The sequence below is a fragment of the Hippocampus zosterae genome, chromosome 9, assembly GCF_025434085.1.
Source record: "Hippocampus zosterae strain Florida chromosome 9, ASM2543408v3, whole genome shotgun sequence".
Classification (NCBI taxonomy): Eukaryota; Metazoa; Chordata; class Actinopteri; order Syngnathiformes; family Syngnathidae; genus Hippocampus; species Hippocampus zosterae.
This window is the reverse complement of record NC_067459.1, coordinates 16,167,549-16,185,632: the sequence shown is the minus strand read 5'-3', so window position 1 is coordinate 16,185,632 and position 18,084 is coordinate 16,167,549. Positions and strand designations below refer to the sequence as shown.

At 41.5% G+C, this 18,084-nt stretch overlaps 1 protein-coding gene across 3 annotated transcripts in view; it reads left to right on the top strand.

Annotated features, from left to right (window-relative positions):
• Positions 1-2,988: 2,988 nt before the first annotated feature.
• Positions 2,989-18,084, top strand: part of scn8ab (sodium channel, voltage gated, type VIII, alpha subunit b) — a 39,905-nt gene continuing 24,809 nt past the window's right edge. For 2 of the 3 annotated variants that reach the window (XM_052077318.1, XM_052077317.1), the window contains exons 1-6: positions 2,989-3,346; positions 11,320-11,438; positions 11,564-11,653; positions 11,751-11,879; positions 13,222-13,313; positions 17,838-18,059. In XM_052077318.1, coding sequence (XP_051933278.1) covers positions 3,065-3,346; positions 11,320-11,438; positions 11,564-11,653; positions 11,751-11,879; positions 13,222-13,313; positions 17,838-18,059 — 934 coding nt within the window. In that variant the 5' untranslated portion in view covers positions 2,989-3,064. Of the gene's footprint in view, positions 3,347-11,319; positions 11,439-11,563; positions 11,654-11,750; positions 11,880-12,834; positions 12,927-13,221; positions 13,314-17,837; positions 18,060-18,084 lie in introns of all 3 variants that reach the window. The other variant, XM_052077316.1, reaches the window with a different exon arrangement.

The window sequence follows — 18,084 nt, the reverse complement described above, 5'->3', positions numbered from 1 at the left end:
AATGTGTGTGTGTGTTTTGGGGGGCCGGGGGGGATAATTGATTGAAATGACCTGCGCATTGGTTTTGTCCCTTCTTTGGTTATGTTCTAATTATTTACTAATGATGACATGTTGTGAAAGCTGTCGTAACTTTTGCGAAACCGCCAAGGTTGATTTATTGATCATTCTGCCCATCAAGATTTTTGTCATTTGCCTGGCACCAATGGTTGATTAATTGTGCCTTAAATGAGAAGTCAAGTCACAAATTGTCTTTCCAATCATATGTTTTATTTGTGCGCGCTAGTCTATACACGGTATAAGATAAGATATATGCTGATGAATATTGCCTTTGTGTAATATGAATTCAGCAGAAAAATCCAACTGTGTTTATCCATCTCCGGGCCAGCCATTTTGCTTTGTACTGACGCTTGCTGCCGATTCAAAATGACATCACATTGCCCATCCAGAAAAAAAGATGGGAGTGACGTTCGCAACCTGAGCACGTAGGCACTATGATGTCATTTTCTCATCGACAGCAAGTGGCAGTACAAGGCAAAATGGCCACCACCTGAGATGCATGAAAACGGGTGGATTTTTCTCATTCATTTATACTCCATAAACTTAATATTAATCAAAATACCATGTTTTGACAAGTGGTGGCACAGTGTACATACAAACTTCCCTTGAAAAAAAAGTGCAAATGCAGTGCACTACCTCGCTGCAACAGCAGAGGCGCTATTGATTCATTCTCGACAATCGAAATCGATCCCACATTCACCATAGCCCGTGGGATCACACTCCTCTTGACAGCATTATGCCTTCCTGACCATTAAAACAGGAGTTCAGAACAATGATAAAATCTCATTTAAACGGTTTCACTTGCAAAAACAGAAGTTATGCACCGTTTGTCAAGGGCTTGCACAATTTGCCCATGTCTCACGTGATGATGATGATTTTTTTAAGGCAAATCTTTCACAAATTGTTGGTCAAGTTTGGAATTGTCTGGACTATGTAAGGATCCAATATGTGTTCTCAATCTTTTCATAAGTGAAATGTGAATAACATTTCTCATGATTGTGAGGCTAAATTCAACTTATAAGTCAAATGCGAATTTGACTTAAGTTAGGAACACAAACCTCAAGTCCACAACTTGAGTTAAGTTTGCCCTTCACTGCTTGCATTTTCTGGTGGCAGCAGCAATGAGAAATGACTGCAGGAGATGACAGATCAGCGGTTTATATTGCGGGTGGTGTGTGTGTGTGTGTGTGTGTGTGTGTGTCTGTCTCTCTCTGATCAAAGTGACTATGGCGCATCTTCCTTTTTTGGACCAAATCGGACCAACTCCAATCAGTTGTTAGGTAATTAGACGAAGGGGAGTGCGGTGGGGGTGGGGGGTGAAGTAGCTATATGTCAAATGATGGAATGCAGACAGCGGTGTGCGCCTGTGTGTCTTTCCCTGCGCAAAGGACACAGCGTCTCACAGAACATCGACAAGCTTTTAGGAGACAAACGAGACTCAGCAATTTTTTTTCCCCTTTGTCGTCTCTGACCAACATGACTGGTAATACGTTTTGTTTGAAGACTGCTTTTTATTGATAAATCATTGTGGAGTTATCCGTCTGCCCAGGTTGTAATAAAAAAAGGCAGAGGTCAAATTGCCATTGTGACGTGTTGTCCTCTGGACGAATGAGCGTATTGACTTTAAAAAGCATGGGCCTACTAGCCTTTTCGTACTTCCACAGCGGTGTAAAGTTGCACAGTGTACATGCGCCGCTGCCCGTGCTTCTGCGTCTTGCTTGGAATCACCTTGGAAGTAGATCAATGGGTGGAAGGATATTTGGAGGTTGCGCCGAGGTTGGGTTACTTGAAGCACAGTTCATTCCTCTTCCGGGTGGTGGTGATGGTTGTCGAGTACTCAACTGTTGGATCAATCTGCTCGTGGACTTCCTTCTTGCAGATTGAATTTCGGGTCCTGCAACATTGCATTTGTTCAGTGTGTGGGGGAAAAAAATTCCATCAAATGGTTTGTACTCCTGAACCAGGTGTGTTTACCATATTTCTTGTCTCATCAGTCATTCCAGAGAGTAGAATACACCCCGTGGCCTGTTTTTCATGATATAAGATGCATTCATCCTCAGGGTGTGCATCTCACCAATAAAAGATGAGCTACCGTGAGCCATGTTGGGGTTGTCCTGCCCCAGAAGTGGCCATGTACCGGTACATTCATTATATAATACGCAAAAAAAATATGTGACACGGAGTGTCAGTCCGTATGAATATTGTGTTTTGTGTTGTTGAATTAAGGCACGTTGCAGGGTAGGAAAAATTTGTATCCCATGCTATGATTGAAGTGTTACCTTGTCCTACAGGATGAGATTAATTACAGGAATCAAGTTAATTGGCTTGTTTTCAGTTTTCAGTCCCGTTTATCGAAGGAGAACATTCTCTCACAAAGGGAGCTACTTGAATATATCGTTCCCTTCTCCACTGTGTATCCTGTTTCAGGCCACGAGTGAGCTGGAGCCTTTCTTAGCTGGAGGTACAGTCCGTTCCAGAATGGTCAGCAATCAATCACAGGGAATGAATGGACATACAAGCTGTTCAGATTCACGCTAATTGGCAAAATAGAGATTTTAATTCACCAACCATGCTTGTGTTTGGAATGCGGTAGTAATTCAGAGTACCCGGAGTTAACGCACGCAAGCACAGGAAGAAAATTGAAGTTCGCCCCTGAGCTGAGATTCAAACTGAGATCCTGCATGCGCATGCGCCACTGCTCCGCATTGTGATTATAATTAAAACAATATCAGAAAACAAATTGCTTGGTTGGCCTGACATATATAATTGAAGAAAAATCACTTTCAAGAAATGTTTACAAACATACTAAATACATGTCTTTTATGAACATGAAACAAGCAGCTGTATTTGAATGGCTTGGGGTCAGACGCGTAACCTTGCCCACGTGCAAAAACGAATCCTTGATCTTTGTGAATCCTTCTCATTTTAATAAACGCTTCTGTCTTTCAGGGCCGGATATGTCTGCTATGGAAAACAAATAAAGAAGAAATAGCTGCAGGATGAAAACATGGCCGCACCCATTCTTGCACCCCCAGGACCTGACAGCTTCAAGAAGTTTACCCCGGAGTCGCTCGCTAACATCGAGAAGCGGATCAATGAAGAGCAGAACAAGAAACCAGCCAAGCCCAGGTCGGACAGCAGTCACCGCGACACGTCAGACGAGAATGAGCCCAAGCCCAACAGGGACTTGGAGGCTGGCAAGAGCCTGCCGCTCATCTACGGTGATATTCCAGCTGGCATGGTGGCCACACCGCTAGAGGATTTGGACCCCTTCTATATCAACCAGAAAGTTAGTTAAGCACTCTCACATTCACCCAATGCGGCCTATGCTGTGTATTTTTTTTCCCTGTTTCTTGCAGGAAATACATTTCAAATACCACTGTTGACATCATCAAACGTATTCACTGCACAGGAGTTTTTATTATTATTTTTTTAAGGTACCGTATTTTCCGCACTGTAAGGCGCACATAAAAGCATTCCGTTTTCTCAAACGCCAACACTGTGCCTTATAATCCGAAGCGCCTTACATACGGATCAATATTCAAATTTCTTGGACCTCGTATTTTATATGTTCTGCAAGAAACACAAAAGTGTTTTGTTACAGCTGCAGCGGTTGTGAAAACTCCACATAAATAAAGTTGAATTGTATTATATTCCCTTTAGCGTAGCTCCATCTACTGGAGGCATAGCGTAACCGCAGCCACTATTGTAGCTTCTATTCTATGCGCCTTGAAATGTGGTACACCCAACATATGAAAATAGTTTTAAAGTAGGCCATTCGTTGAAGCTGCGACTGATACTCCGAAGCGCCTTATAGTGCGGAAAATACGGTACACTTTAACTAAAACTCTCACACAAGTGTAAAGAGCAGTTCAGCACATTTATTATTAAAATGGAAAGACCGACCGACATCTGGACAGCACATCTGCACCGTTGTGGCATAACTGCAGGCGGATATTGATTTTCTTATCACCGTAAGGCTCGCTGTTTAAAAATATGGCCAACCGGTTCCCGCCAAGCTGGGCGAGCAGAATTAAAAGACGGAGTTTTGTTTAACATGTGCTTGGTGGAATGACAATTTGGTGGCAGAAAATTGAGCTAAATCTTGGGGGGCGGGGCGGGGGGTGCACTGGATGATAGATTGAATTTCTCATTTTGACTGGTTTCTATCTAACATGCTTCATGAGTAGGCGCTTTGAAATGGAAAGTATTCTTTCAACGTAATGGCAAGAATATTGAAATGTAGAAGGTGGCCTTTGGACTTTAGTGAATGTATGTTAGTGAGGGAGAAAACATGAAAAAATGACATGTCATGACAGACGCATGTGCCTGGAATTTCTTTTCGTGCAGATGAGCCATGGGAGGAAGTAGTCCTTGTTGATTGCAGTTTGCCTGCCTTACTTGTTCTGCTAAGTACAAAGTTGTGAGGTTTTGTTTCCATTAGCATTTGTCGGGAAGATTTCAATATCGTTAGCCTACTAGCATAGTGGCCTAAATCGTATCTGAAAGATTTCAGACAATGGCATTTAAAAAAAAAAAATTTTTAGCCAGCCCCATTGTTATCTTTTTTTTATTGCCACTGTAATAGTCAGTCCAACTGACTTAAGCAATTAAACTATCAGGCTAATGAAATGTTGCTCAGGCATGATCCTACAAAGCAACATACACTTGCCTGAGATTTCTTTCAAGGAGTGATGCATCTAGCATTCAACTCAGGATGCGAATCACATTAAATGTGTGGCTAGACATACAGAAATGTATTTTCACTTAACGGCACAGCACAAGTTGTGACTCTCTCTCAGGTAGAGTTCCAGTTCCAGCTCTTGTTACGAACATGAAGTCCTGACTTCAAAACGAAGATGCAACGCACAAATACTTCTTGGAGCAGTTGCGCTGGTGTGGTTTCAAAAGATATTGTTTCATATTTCTCTATTTTTGCCGCTGACTTTTTCACACGTATGTGGGCGGCAGGAACTTGGAGAGAAGCTCGGTCTTGTTTGCTTGAGGACTGTTGGGTCGCACGCTCGAGTCCTGCTGCAGATGAGTAATATGACTGTAACAGTTTACTTAGCCTTCCAAAATTCAACCCCGACTTATTCTGGTTAAAATAACTCATTTACTTTAGTTTGCTAATTGAAATACTTCCAAATGCATTTTTTTTAACCTGTAAAATACTAAAGACCGTGAGGGCGAATAAATGACTTCATGTGTAACTGTCACTGCTTATGCGGTCACTGAGCCAGCTGTCCGCGTGGCGGTGAAACAAAACTATACCGCCGTGTGTAAAATGTAATTCCCCCCTCGAGGCCTTCAAATTAATACAATTAAATTAAATGAAAATGAAGCACCCACCGCTCCCTTTGTTTTCACACTTCCCCGGGATGACCATCTTCGACACTTGACCGACAGTCGTCCTATCGCGCGGCATCACTCCGTCTTCATGTGTGCGGTGCATGTGCGTGTGTGTGTGTCGGTCAGATGCAAGAAACCTGATCACAGCACTCGTGCATCACAAAGAGAGGAAGAGGGGCCATTGGTGAGGAGGAGGAGAAATGCAGCGTTGCAGTTCTCAGTTTTTTTCCCCCTGTGATGCCTCCCTAGACTGCCTGGGCTTTTCAAACGCCTCATGTGATTAGGCCAAGCTGGCTCGGGTGGGATGGATGTGGCAGCATGCTTTTTTTTTTTTTTAACTCATGTGCACAAGATTCGGATATCCAGAGTTACAAAAAGGCTCCCGACTCGGGAATTGCGCTGCTTCCTATGAACGACACCGCTCTCGAAAACCCCAGCGTTGGTCACAGTATGTTTTATTCTCAGCACGTTACTTACAATACCTGACAATCAAAAGTCGTCGTCTCTCACTCTCTCATACCCCCGCCTCTTCCACCTCTGTTCTTTTTTTTTCAGGGTGGAGTAAATTAGAGCAAGGGCCAGGCTTTAGTGCTCTGTCTGAGTCCTCAGTCTCTGATGACACAGCATCCTGCTGCACTGAGTGAGGGAGGGATGGGGTGGTGTGTGTGTGTGTGTGTGTGTGTGTGTGTGTGTGTGTGTGTGTGTGTGTGCGCGTGTGACTGTGACTGCGTGCTAGGTGCTTGGTATAACGAAGGAGGGCGAGGTTTTGCATCAAATTGTTCAGGTGACGCTTTAGACGGATGAATGTTTGGATCATTTGCAGGCACGGCGTATATTCGGTCTGAGCGTCAGAAGCATCCATCTCTGCGTTTAAAGCATTCTTAGCACACCATGTTGAATTTTTGCTGCCTGCAATATTGATTTAAGGAACCGCTGTCAGCTACTCATGGCAGCATGGGCCCCAATCCAACTCATGTCGATGCTTTCCAATACATCATGTTATAGTTCTGCAAAGCGGGCTTGTGTGGAAGTTATTTGCATGGTGTTACTCTTTTGTGAAGGTCATTTGATGCTGCGAGTCACGACGAGCTGAACGCGCGCCGACATTTTTCATAATTTGAAAAGATATGTATTGATGATGAATGCTAATAGGCTAACTGATTCGAAAAGGCTCCGGCCACGTTCCATCCATCCATCCATCCCACATTCCTCCACAGCTCTGCATCACAAACACTTATCTCAGCCCTACCTCTTGTTTTTTTTTTTTTTTCCCCAGACCGCTTTCCTGCTGTCCCACCTCACTTGAAAACTCCTCTCTGTTACCCTTCTCTGCTTCTTGCAAGCTGCATTTTGCCCACAAATTGTTGAATTGTCCCTCTATAATAAACGCTACATGCAGAATTTAATTTGACTGCTTCGCAGCAACTAAGGCAGATAAAGATTGACCTTCTGATGGAATGTCTTTGTTAAGGGTCCATTCTTTAAATGAGATAAGTGCAGAATTCATCACTTACAGACGCTTACCGCTAAATATTAGTCACAGAGTCACCGCATACAGTGTGGAAGGACAGGGGGACAAGGCAACCTTGATGTATTTTTGTGTATTGTGATGAAACTGCACGAGCTACTGTAGCTTCAGCTGCTTATTCATTTAAAAAGCAAATTATTGCTTTTATTTAAAATGTATCATTTGGAATAAATTCGATTTGTTCGTGAAGTTCCAGAGATTTGTTTCTAAATAGAGGACACAGTATGAAGATAATTGCTGAAAAGGTGTGCAGTACTGAAAAGTATGTACTGTACTCAATTGTAGAGATACAGCATTAATGGGGTTTTTACACGTTTTTTGGGGGGCGTGGTTAAAACTGTGTCTGGTGACGCATTTCAGCCTCAGGCAAAAGTCACCCCTCCCTCATTGAGTGCCTTTGTCACTGGTTATCTATACATATTTAACTCATTCAGTACCAGCCAATTCTGAACCAAGTCTGAAAAGACGTTTAACCCTCGTAGTACACCGCTTGCGATAAATGTAAAATGATGTCTTTGAATCAAAGGCAAAGGCATTCGGAAAAACACGAGAGAGCTGAAACGTATGGGGGGGTTCTAAAATGGCCTAAATTTCATGACGTCACCAGCTGATAATTCTCAGGCATTGCAGCAATAATAAAAAAGGTTTTGATTCCGTAATCCTCACAATTTACATATTTTGCACCATAGAGACCCATTATAATTCATATTTTTGAATGCATCGTAAACCTAATGTGTAAACATGCATTTCACACGATTTTTACGTCAATCGCTTTGTTTTCGCTTGGACAGACGTAAGCATGCCACATTGTTGGGTTGAGGTCATTCCAATTTTGGAACTTTAGGTGGCGTCAGAGGATCGCAAATGAGTTTGCCTTTTTGCAGGAGGCTTCAAACCAATGCATTTTACATGAGCACGTTCGGTCGGGATTGTTAGTAGGGCTTGGTTGGGACCTCCAGACACAATTTTCTTTTCCTTTTACAAAAAATAAAGAATAAAAAATCCCAAAGAACTAATAAAAACTATATATGTATGGATAGCACAGATGCCTCTGAACATTTTGAGTGTTTGAAAAAAAAAAAGAATGTTTGTATAACACAAAATACATCATTACAAAAATTGTAAAATGCGTAACTTAGGGTTTTTTTCATTTGAAGGACACAAGGGTTAAAAACGTCTTTGGAAGTGAATGAGTTAACAAAATAATCTCAATGTAATAATGTAAATAATAAAACCGTAGTCTCACAAAGATATTCATCGAATTAATTTTAGGAAAAAAAGTCACTCAGTCATTCAGTCTTTGGTTTTCTTCCTCGCAATTGTGTTCCGGGGTCTGACAATTCAGGAACTCAGTCACCTTTAGAGAAACTCTCCTCATACAGCTTTCATTCCACAAGATTTATTTGTAGGTCTAAAATTAAGCCCCAACTACCAAGGACGTACTTGTACGTCTAAGTCTTTTTTTTTGCGTCATAGAGTCCGATGCAATCTGTGAATGAGAATAAGGCGTTTGCATTGTAAATCGGCGGCCCGGTAGTCCAGTGGTTAGCACGTCGGCCTCACAGTGCAGAGGTACCGGGTTCGATTCCAGCTCCGGCCTCCCTGTGTGGAGTTTGCATGTTTTCTCCGGGTGCTCCGGTTTCCTCCCACATTCCAAAGACATGCATGGCAGGCTTATTGGACGCTCTAAATTGTCCCGAGGTGTGAGTGTGAGCGTGGATGGATGCATTGGATGCATTGTAAATCATGTAAAAAAAAAGCGACCAGCAGATGGCAGTGGTGCCTCACGTGCTTGAAATGCATGCTTTTACAAAAAGCTCTTTTTCTCCGTTTTTTTTTTGCCCAGGAATCGTCATTTTCATGACACTTAGCCATTTTGTAATGCCGATTGCTGAAGAATGGAAAAAGATAGAAACAGAATTATTTTTTTCTGCTGAAAGAAGAGAGTCCAAACTTTATTTTTGTAGGGTTATATACCATGTTTAGCATTAGAACCAAATATTCTATGGTCCTTGCAAGATCAATCAAAATCCAGTAAAACGCTGGGATTGAGGCGGTTGCTCCAGTGAAAATGGCTGGGATTGAATTAAACACATGCTAATTGATCCCGTGAGAAGAAATTAAATCCTGGCGTTTTTACGAATTTATAAAACTTCCGTGGACGACGTGGAAAAAAAAGAAAGTAGCCTGAGCAAATGAAGATGTTTGAGCAAAGTATAAGGAAATACTTCTGTCGAGCGCAACAGATGTTTGTTAGCAGTGTTGGTATTTGACAAATTGCAGAATTTGTTGTTCACTCCCGTTTTGGAGTACTTGATTTTCAGTGGCATATGATTAAAACGTCTTAAACTAACAGATATCATGCGTTGATTTATTTATTTTTATTATTATTTATTTTTCGGAAAATTGCACGAGTTTACACCATTTTCATCATGTGCAACCCATGTACATGTTCGAATTAAGTAAATCCAAAGGATCTTTTTTGGGGGGGGAGTGATTCAAATAAAGCCAGTGACAATAAGACTTTCTATTAACTTCTGATAACAATAAAAAAAAACAAATCTCGTTGTTGAAAAAAATCTAGTTTGATGATGCCAAAGACGCTTATACCTCAGTTCATACATGGCCTCTTATTTCCATCGGCTGTCACTGTTCGGTATCTTCTTGCTCATTTTAAAATTCCTCATTATTCATGTCTCCTTCCATGCACTGCATTTGCTTTGTCAGCAAAACTCCTCTGACCTTTGGGGCACAGCACGCGCATGAATTTCGATCATGTGTTGATTGTGTGGAGTATTATTCGTATCGCGTGCCTAGATTGAAGCAGAGTATATGAAAGGTGAGCAGAGAGGTGCTGGGACGTTATAAGCTGACGTTATAAGCAAACCTCTAGATTTGGTATTTTGGCTGCATATTCGGAAAAAAAAAAGTTTTTATTATTACGTTCACACAGCTCATGAGAGTTATTGCTTTGCCTGCCATTGTTGTGTGTGAGCAAAGTCGCTTAAAATGATGAAATTGATGGTAGTACGGCATGGGTCAAGAATCCAGATTGTGGATCAAGGATTTTTGTCATCGTGTGAACAGCAATCTATAGTTGCTTCACATTTTATTTGACCTTTTCTTTAAAAACTGTTCGCATTTGTCTTAACACCGATTAAAAAAGGATTGAACACATGGTTCAGCAACATGTAGATGGACAGCAAAACAGTACTCAGTGTTTAACTCTTTATCCTCTTTGTAGAATGACTGATATCAGTGCTGTACTGATGGGCTCAGAGAGGATGTGAGACATCCCCCCTAAGCAAGACACGCCCTACTGCAAGGACCAGTATAACCGTCTGTCTGTCTTATACTGCCACTAAGCGGCCAAGGGGCACAGAAGGGGCCCCGTTTTATTGATGTGGTTGAATTCTTTGTAATTCAATTTTATTATATATTTACTGTATGCTTTTCTAAGGTACAATATTAAGGAGTGCTATTCCGCATAACAATATACATTAACAACAGATTTTCGGGGGGGGGGGGGGCTGGGCAAGGAGGCTAGGACGGATTATTGGCATTTCCATTCATTTCATTGTCAAAAGATGATTTGAGTCGAGAGCCTTATATGTGACAAGCGTGGTCGATTCAACTTTTGTCTCAAGCTACCACTGCATTTATTTTTCAAAATAATTGTTCTATCATGGTCATATGTTTTTTCTTTTCCTGTCATGTCACAGCGCACCCCAAAACCATGCACACTCACACTCCAGTGCCCAGCTCCACTTGGCCCACTGCCGTTTATGGGTGGGGAGTGGTTGCTGAGAGCATGGAGTCAGCAGATCTGCCACTGATCAATGACAGCATTTGCAGTTCTCTTCCAGTAAACGCTTTAAACCTGGGCCGAAGAGCCTCATTTGGCAAGCGTGCAGCGGAGCTTCACATGCCTCCGTTTCTTGCCTCTGTCACGGTGGAAGCACTGCAGGACTGATGCAAGCGGCACCTCTGTGCTGTGTTTGTGCCGCGTCCTTTTCTAAAGGGGAGGGCCATTACATCACACTCTGTTTTCTCACAGCAGCCAGGGTAACTACTAGGCTGAATACAATGTGTAAAACAGTAACATTGGGGCGGGGGGTGGGGGGGGGACATTCAGGGAAAAAAAAATCTCCATCATCTAGACACACTTTAGACATGTCATGTATATTGGAAAAAGCCATTTTGGGTTCGGAGGGGGGAACACGATGCAGCGGAGGCTCGTGACTCAGACATAATCTCATGAGTCAGTCAGCCGATCTTTCCTTCAGAAAAAAAAAAATGTTGGACCTAAATATTGTAATACATGCCATATGTTTGCCCAAATGACCACACTTGTTGTTTTTCTCTCTCCCTTCTTTCTGCAGACATTCATAGTGCTAAACAAAGGGAAAACAATCTTCCGCTTTAGTGCCACGCCCTCCCTGTACATCATCAGCCCTTTTAATATATTCAGGCGAATAGCAATTAAGATTTTGATACATTCATATCCTTTCAACGTCAAGGTTTTTTGTGGCTTTAAATGCTCCATTTGCTATGCGTGTGTGATAAGTTGACATGCACGCAGACAATGCGCCAATTTGTGTCTATTGAGCCTTAACGCCTTCTCACGTTATTCAGCATGATCATCATGTGCACCATTTTGACCAACTGTATATTCATGACATTTAGCGACCCACCAGAGTGGTCCAAACAAGTGGAGTAAGTACCACGCTTCAATTTTAACGTAAAAAAAATAAATAAAATACACTAATCATGTCTCTTTACCATAACCTTTACTTTTTTTCTTTCTTTCCAGGTACACCTTCACTGGTATCTATACATTTGAGTCACTCACAAAAATTGTTGCCAGAGGTTTTGCCATCGATGGATTCACTTTTCTTCGAGATCCATGGAACTGGCTGGATTTCATGGTCATTTCAATGGCGTAAGTGTTACGACCTTGTAAAGGAGGATTTGGAGAAACAAATGTATATTCGATTTGGTTCGACCCAGGTGGATGATGGTACATTTCTTTGAGACGGTATGATGCGATGACTTTTTTGTTGACACTTTACATCCATTTGAATGAACACGTCAGTACTGTAAATGTGCTATTTACTTATATAAACCGTAGATCACTGGTGTCAAACTCAAGGCTGCGGGGCCAGATCCGGCACCCCGCGTTATTTTATGTGGCCCGCGAAAGCAAATCATCCATGTCGACTTCCATGATCCTTGCTTACATCTGTACCGAAATCTCAATTTGTCATACGTAATAAATAACGGTGACATTTTGCAATCATTTTGTGACCTGGTTTACACTCACTATACTAATTGAACAAACAACAAACAAATAGTTGACTGATTTCAAAACTATTAGTGCGCCTTTTTTTTAAAGTAACAACACAACGTGATGATTAACGGCCGTCCGAGGGAAGACGTAGTCCAAAGTGGCCCGTAACAAAAATGAGTTTGACACCTCTGCCTTAGATGTACCTCTTTAATAAAAGGCCGTTCGATATGAAACTCGAATATTTCAAGGTGTAACGATTCGGTTTGATTGGAGGCTTATGATTTTTTTTTTTATGAAAAATCGATTTTCCCTCTCAAATCGGCTTTTGTTTAAAATTGTAAGTTTGACATTTAAGCCTCTAATATCATTTCACAGGCGTAACAGACTTTTTTCTTCTGTAACTTTTCAGCCAATTTCTCCTCACTTTGTTCTGGCTCAATGGAAGACAGCACACTTTTGTTCGTCGCAATTTTTCCATTTTGTCAAATATTCTTTTCGGGACTTCTGTCCATGCGGCCAAATGCGTACTGCTTATGATGTGAACGTTCTCTGTGGTTCCAGTCGTTGGGAACGACTGCTGAATGCCTGTGTCTGATCCACCTTGCAGGTATATAACAGAGTTTGTAAACCTAGGCAATGTGTCAGCTCTGCGTACGTTCAGGGTTCTGAGGGCTTTGAAAACAATATCGGTTATCCCAGGTAAGAGGTGTTTGTGTGGGCGGGTGGGCGAGTCGCCGGGTTGATGTTAGCTGTGGTTTTGTTTGGGTTGCCTCTCCTCTCCTCTCGCTCATTCGTCTTCTTCCTCAGTCCGAGTTGGACCGGGCGTCTCTCTTTCTTCTTTCCTTCTTTCTTTCACGCTGTGGTGTCCCCTCCTGGTCCTCGATGGTGGTGATGCTGTCGTGCTCCTGCACGTCCATGCGTGCGTGTCGTTCTGGTGTGTCGTGTGTTGTGTGTCATGGAGTTCTGCTCTTTGTGTCGTCCTACCTCATTACAGATATATAACAGAGTTTGTGGACCTTGGGAATGTGTCGGCCCTCAGAACGTTCAGGGTTCTCCGAGCATTGAAAACTATTTCTGTCATTCCAGGTGAGACTCGCATTTAAACACTAAGGCTGAGCTTAGCTATTAGCCATCTTCATGTTCTCATTCTTTTATTTATGAGAGGCGAATGTAACAACTTTTGGATAGCTGTTTTTTTTTTTTTTTTTTTTTTTACGAATCAAAAATGGTAGTAATACATTTTTGATAGGCTTAGCAGTCTACTGGCAGTCGGAACATTTTAACACCAATGTGGGATTTCCAATGTTAATCTCAGCTTCGGTGGCCTGGGGACCATTTCTGATGACTAGAAATGTTGCGCCTCGGGAATAATACTGTTTCCTCTGACGTCGTATGACGCCGCTGTTCAGCTCCGTCTGAGAAGTTGAAATCTACCGTATTACTCCCATATTTTCTTTTCTTCTTCTTCTTTTTTTGTTTTTGTTTTAACCTTCTTTCCAAAGACTGTGACATTCCTTGAGACTGCCAAGCCTAAATGTGACTGCAGATCAGTGCCGCATGATGCTTGGAGACACATGCTCTTTACAGGTTTGGCTTCTAGAGCAATTACTGAGCTATTTCCAAGACGCCAAACGTTGCCTTTTTTTTTTTTTTTTTGCAGACTCTTTTAGAAATGTCATGACAGATGAGATGAATTCAGCATGAGGCACACACGCACATATATACAGTGCATATATAAAGTTTACACACCCTTGTTCAAATGCCAGGCTAAATCACCTCAAAACCTTTTCCCACCTATAATGTGATCTCTACACTGCGCGACTCAATTGAATTAAAAAAAAAATGTCTCTATATATATATATACTGTATATATATATATGTATATCTTTTTGCGAGTGGAATTAAACTGAAAAAAATGTCATTGCGCAAGTGTGCACACCCACTTATAATTGCAAAATTTGGTCAATCACATTCATAGATACTTTAAATAGGAGTCAGCACACACTTCACAGCATTTAACGCGCCTCCTATTAACCCCAAATCGAGTTCATGTTTTCGAGTAGGCTTTGGGTCTTGTGTTTACGCCAAACATACCTTTTACAATTATGGTCCATCATTGCAACCTATTCTTCATCCGACCATCAGACATTTTCCCCTTTGCATTTGGGAGATTTCAAGGTTTCCGTCTTCCCACTCCACCCTTCCTCTTAGTCCAGACATATGATGCAGACGGACGGGTGTGTCACATGTACTCATCAACCAATACTCGTTAGAAACTCCTGCAGCTCCTTTCATGCACCGTGTAACCCGATAACGTGATAAGCTGTCCGCTGTAGTAACCGCTGTCCCTGAAAGGCGAACCAGTTTTCTTTCTTTTCATAAATTCGGGATAAATGTCAGTTATTGGAAATGCAACATAATTCCTACGATTGACGACTCCTGACCTCACCGGCATATCTATACCTTTGAAATTATTTGGTAGCCTCCTCCGGACTGCCGCGTTTAAACATTGAGATCCCTGCCACGCAGTGGAAACTCTTCGTGGACGATGGGCTTGTGTTGTAAGATGTGACCACAAAAATGTCAGAAAAAGCCTACTAGAAAATAACAACTTGATTTGGGGGTAAATCAGAGGCACTTCAAGCAGTGGCAGGCGTGTGCTTATGACCCTCATTCAATATGAGTCTGAATGTAGAATAATTCTAATGATAGGCACATCCCCAGTTATTCACGTACATCCAGATGATCTCAGTTGTTTAATTTCATTTTTTTTCAATTGGGTTGGAAAGGTTATATGTCACATCAGTGGTGGGAAATGTTTTGAAATATCACACAACCTGGCATTTGAACAAGTGTATGTCGACTTTTCTATTTTATTTTTTATATCCACCGTATATCACCGGTGGGTCCAGCAAAATCAGCCTTCGGCCTCTGCATGAGTGTGAAAAGTTTATGGAAGGCACATTCCTAATTCCACTTTACAGACGGATGACACACAGTGAGCATCTTCAGCCTTGGCGTTTAGATGACCTGCATGACACCTTGTCATTGCTCCTCCTCGCCTTTCCTCTCTTTCTCGTCTTCACCTCCTGCTCTGCCCCCTCGCTGTGATTATGAATGGAGTTTATTTTTGTTCACTTGCAACTCATAAGGGATGTTTCCTTAATACAATCCACTGATTTATTTGACGCATTGACTGCCATCGGCCCGGTCAGCAATTCAAATGACATTCAAGGCGCATACAGAGGAAAAAGATATTTTCTCCTCGAGGAAACATCCCCTATCGCTGTAGTTATTTGGTTTTGTATGTTTTAACCTAAAAGCAACTGAATACCGTCGATTGAATGTTCACACGCAGTCATATGTAGAAAGTGAAGACACTTTGGCACATGTTCTCTTTTGTTGTTTGCATCAAGGTTATTATAGTGAACGAAAACCAACAAAATAACATTGAACTTAAAAAAATCAATTTGTTGATGAAATAAAATCACAAAACATGCTGTTTATAAAATCAAGCAAACTAAAGCTAACTACAATAAAAGTGAAATTGCATCTATTCGGTTTTGCTTTACTTCCATCCAAAAAGAGGCAATTTGAGAATTGACTTTACTTTTTTTTTTAGAGTTTACTTTATTCCACAATACTTAGCGATTTTTTTGTAGTCACTTTATCCCCGCTCGAAAAATATTCCATATATTAAAAAACTGAAAACATCTGAAAATAAAAGCAAAACAAAGTATTTTCGGGGGAAAAAATACTAATAAGAACTAACAAATGGACTCTAAAACAAATTAAGACAATTTGAAGAAAAAAAATAATAACATGAAAAAATGATAATGAAAAATCCCAAACTATCATAACGCTCGTGTGCACACTTCCAAAATAATATGGGCTAAGGACAATTTCCTGATACAAACTGGAGATTTTGAGAAGCAGGACTGCATGCGGTCACACCTGCATTCAAATATTAAGCACGCAAGCTGCCAACACACCCACAGGCTACGCTTTTATTGTTCTCTTTCCATTATTTATGGTTAGAAATCCAATATTTCCATGTTGGATACTTCACAAGATTCTGTGCTGCCATCTATATCCTCTCTGTTGTGTGCAGCCCTGCTTCATCCCAGTGTAGCGGCATCTTAGTGACAACAAAAAAAACACACAACTTGATACCTTCTTAACGTTCTTGTTCAGTGATCAAAATCTGGTCATCTCTACACTTGACTACTGTCACGGCTGTGGAGTTTTCGTGGTGGTGTCGTGGAAGTAAGAGTGGACCCAAATGCAGCAAATGCAAAGCAGGGAAGCAGGAGAAAAGTATTTCTTTTCCAGAAAATAAATAAGACACATTGAGGAATCCAAACACAAAATTAACGAACCCCGCTCAAAACCATCAGGAACCAAAACAATCACCGATACAGGGGGAAACATAAAGTTGCAACTCATGTGACATGACCTGATTGGTTTTTACAAGGAACACGGCTGACAAGAACAGATGGAGACCACACAAAAAAAATGCAGTCAAATCATGAAAGGACGCAGGAAACAGCAAACAATAAATTAATATTACAAACTACAAAGTACGAAGCAAAGTTCTTTGCCATAGACAACGCAAGGAATGAAGCAACAAACATGGAAATAAGATAAATAATTGTTGTCTTCGATCCTTTGTCCAGTTGTTTTTCAAGAACGCAGGGCATGCACGATGTGCTTGAACCCAGCTTGACTGAAACATAAAAAAAAAAAAATTAAGAAGAAATTTGTGGAGGACGTGAACGAGAACAAAGAGAATAATTGGATCTAATTCATTATTTTCGGTGTAGCCTAAACGGTACATAATGGTCGCTACATTTTGCCCACAATCTTTGGCTATTTGATGCGCATGGAATTCGAAATGTGCTCATGGGTAAGTATCGTTCTAAAAAGCAACGTAAACAGATTGTAACTGGGGAAAAGCCGCGCACCTTCCAGCGTGATTCGATTCGATTACGGGTAGACGGAGCTCTCGGCGATCGAAAAGTCCACCCCTCTACAGTCAAAAAAACAAATCTCACTCCCTCCTAGACTTGGAAAATTTCCAATGGAAATGTTATTTTTAGCATGGGTGAAGACCTGCGTGAACTGGGTGACGTCATTACGTTGGTGTGCCGACACTGTTGCGTTCCGGTGCGCCGTGGAAAATCGACAACTCTTGTACTCAGCGACAGTGACACCTCAGAACACTTCAGAACCGAAATATGGCACTGTTTAATTTCACGCCAAGTGGTGCTGGGTCGACCTGACTCAAATCAGTCCACAACCCAAAAAAAGTACCGTCTTCAATACCCATGAGTATATACTTACATATCAAGTATATATATATACTTAATATAACATACTTAATGAGAGCGTACGTGACACGTTTCCATGACCTCGCTTCTTGACACAAAAGCCACAAGTGTTCAAAAGAGCATTTTACTTCATGTAATTTATGTTAGCCTTTAATTTTTTTCATTTCTATCTGTGTTTGTATCTTTTGAGTTTTCCCGAGTTGTTTTTATTTTTTTATTTTTGGGTGTAAGCGTACTTGCGCACATGTGTGTATGCGTGTTCTTGTTTGTGTCTTGCCAGGCCTCAAGACCATTGTGGGCGCCTTGATCCAATCTGTGAAGAAACTCTCCGACGTGATGATCCTGACCGTCTTCTGCCTCAGCGTCTTTGCTCTGATCGGCCTGCAGCTCTTCATGGGGAACCTGCGGCAAAAATGCGTCTTTTGGCCTGTCAATGTGACCAACCTGTACCTGTCCAATGGCTCCAAGGGCTTTGACTGGGACGAATACATCATGAATGATAGTGAGTCACCATGACACGATTACTT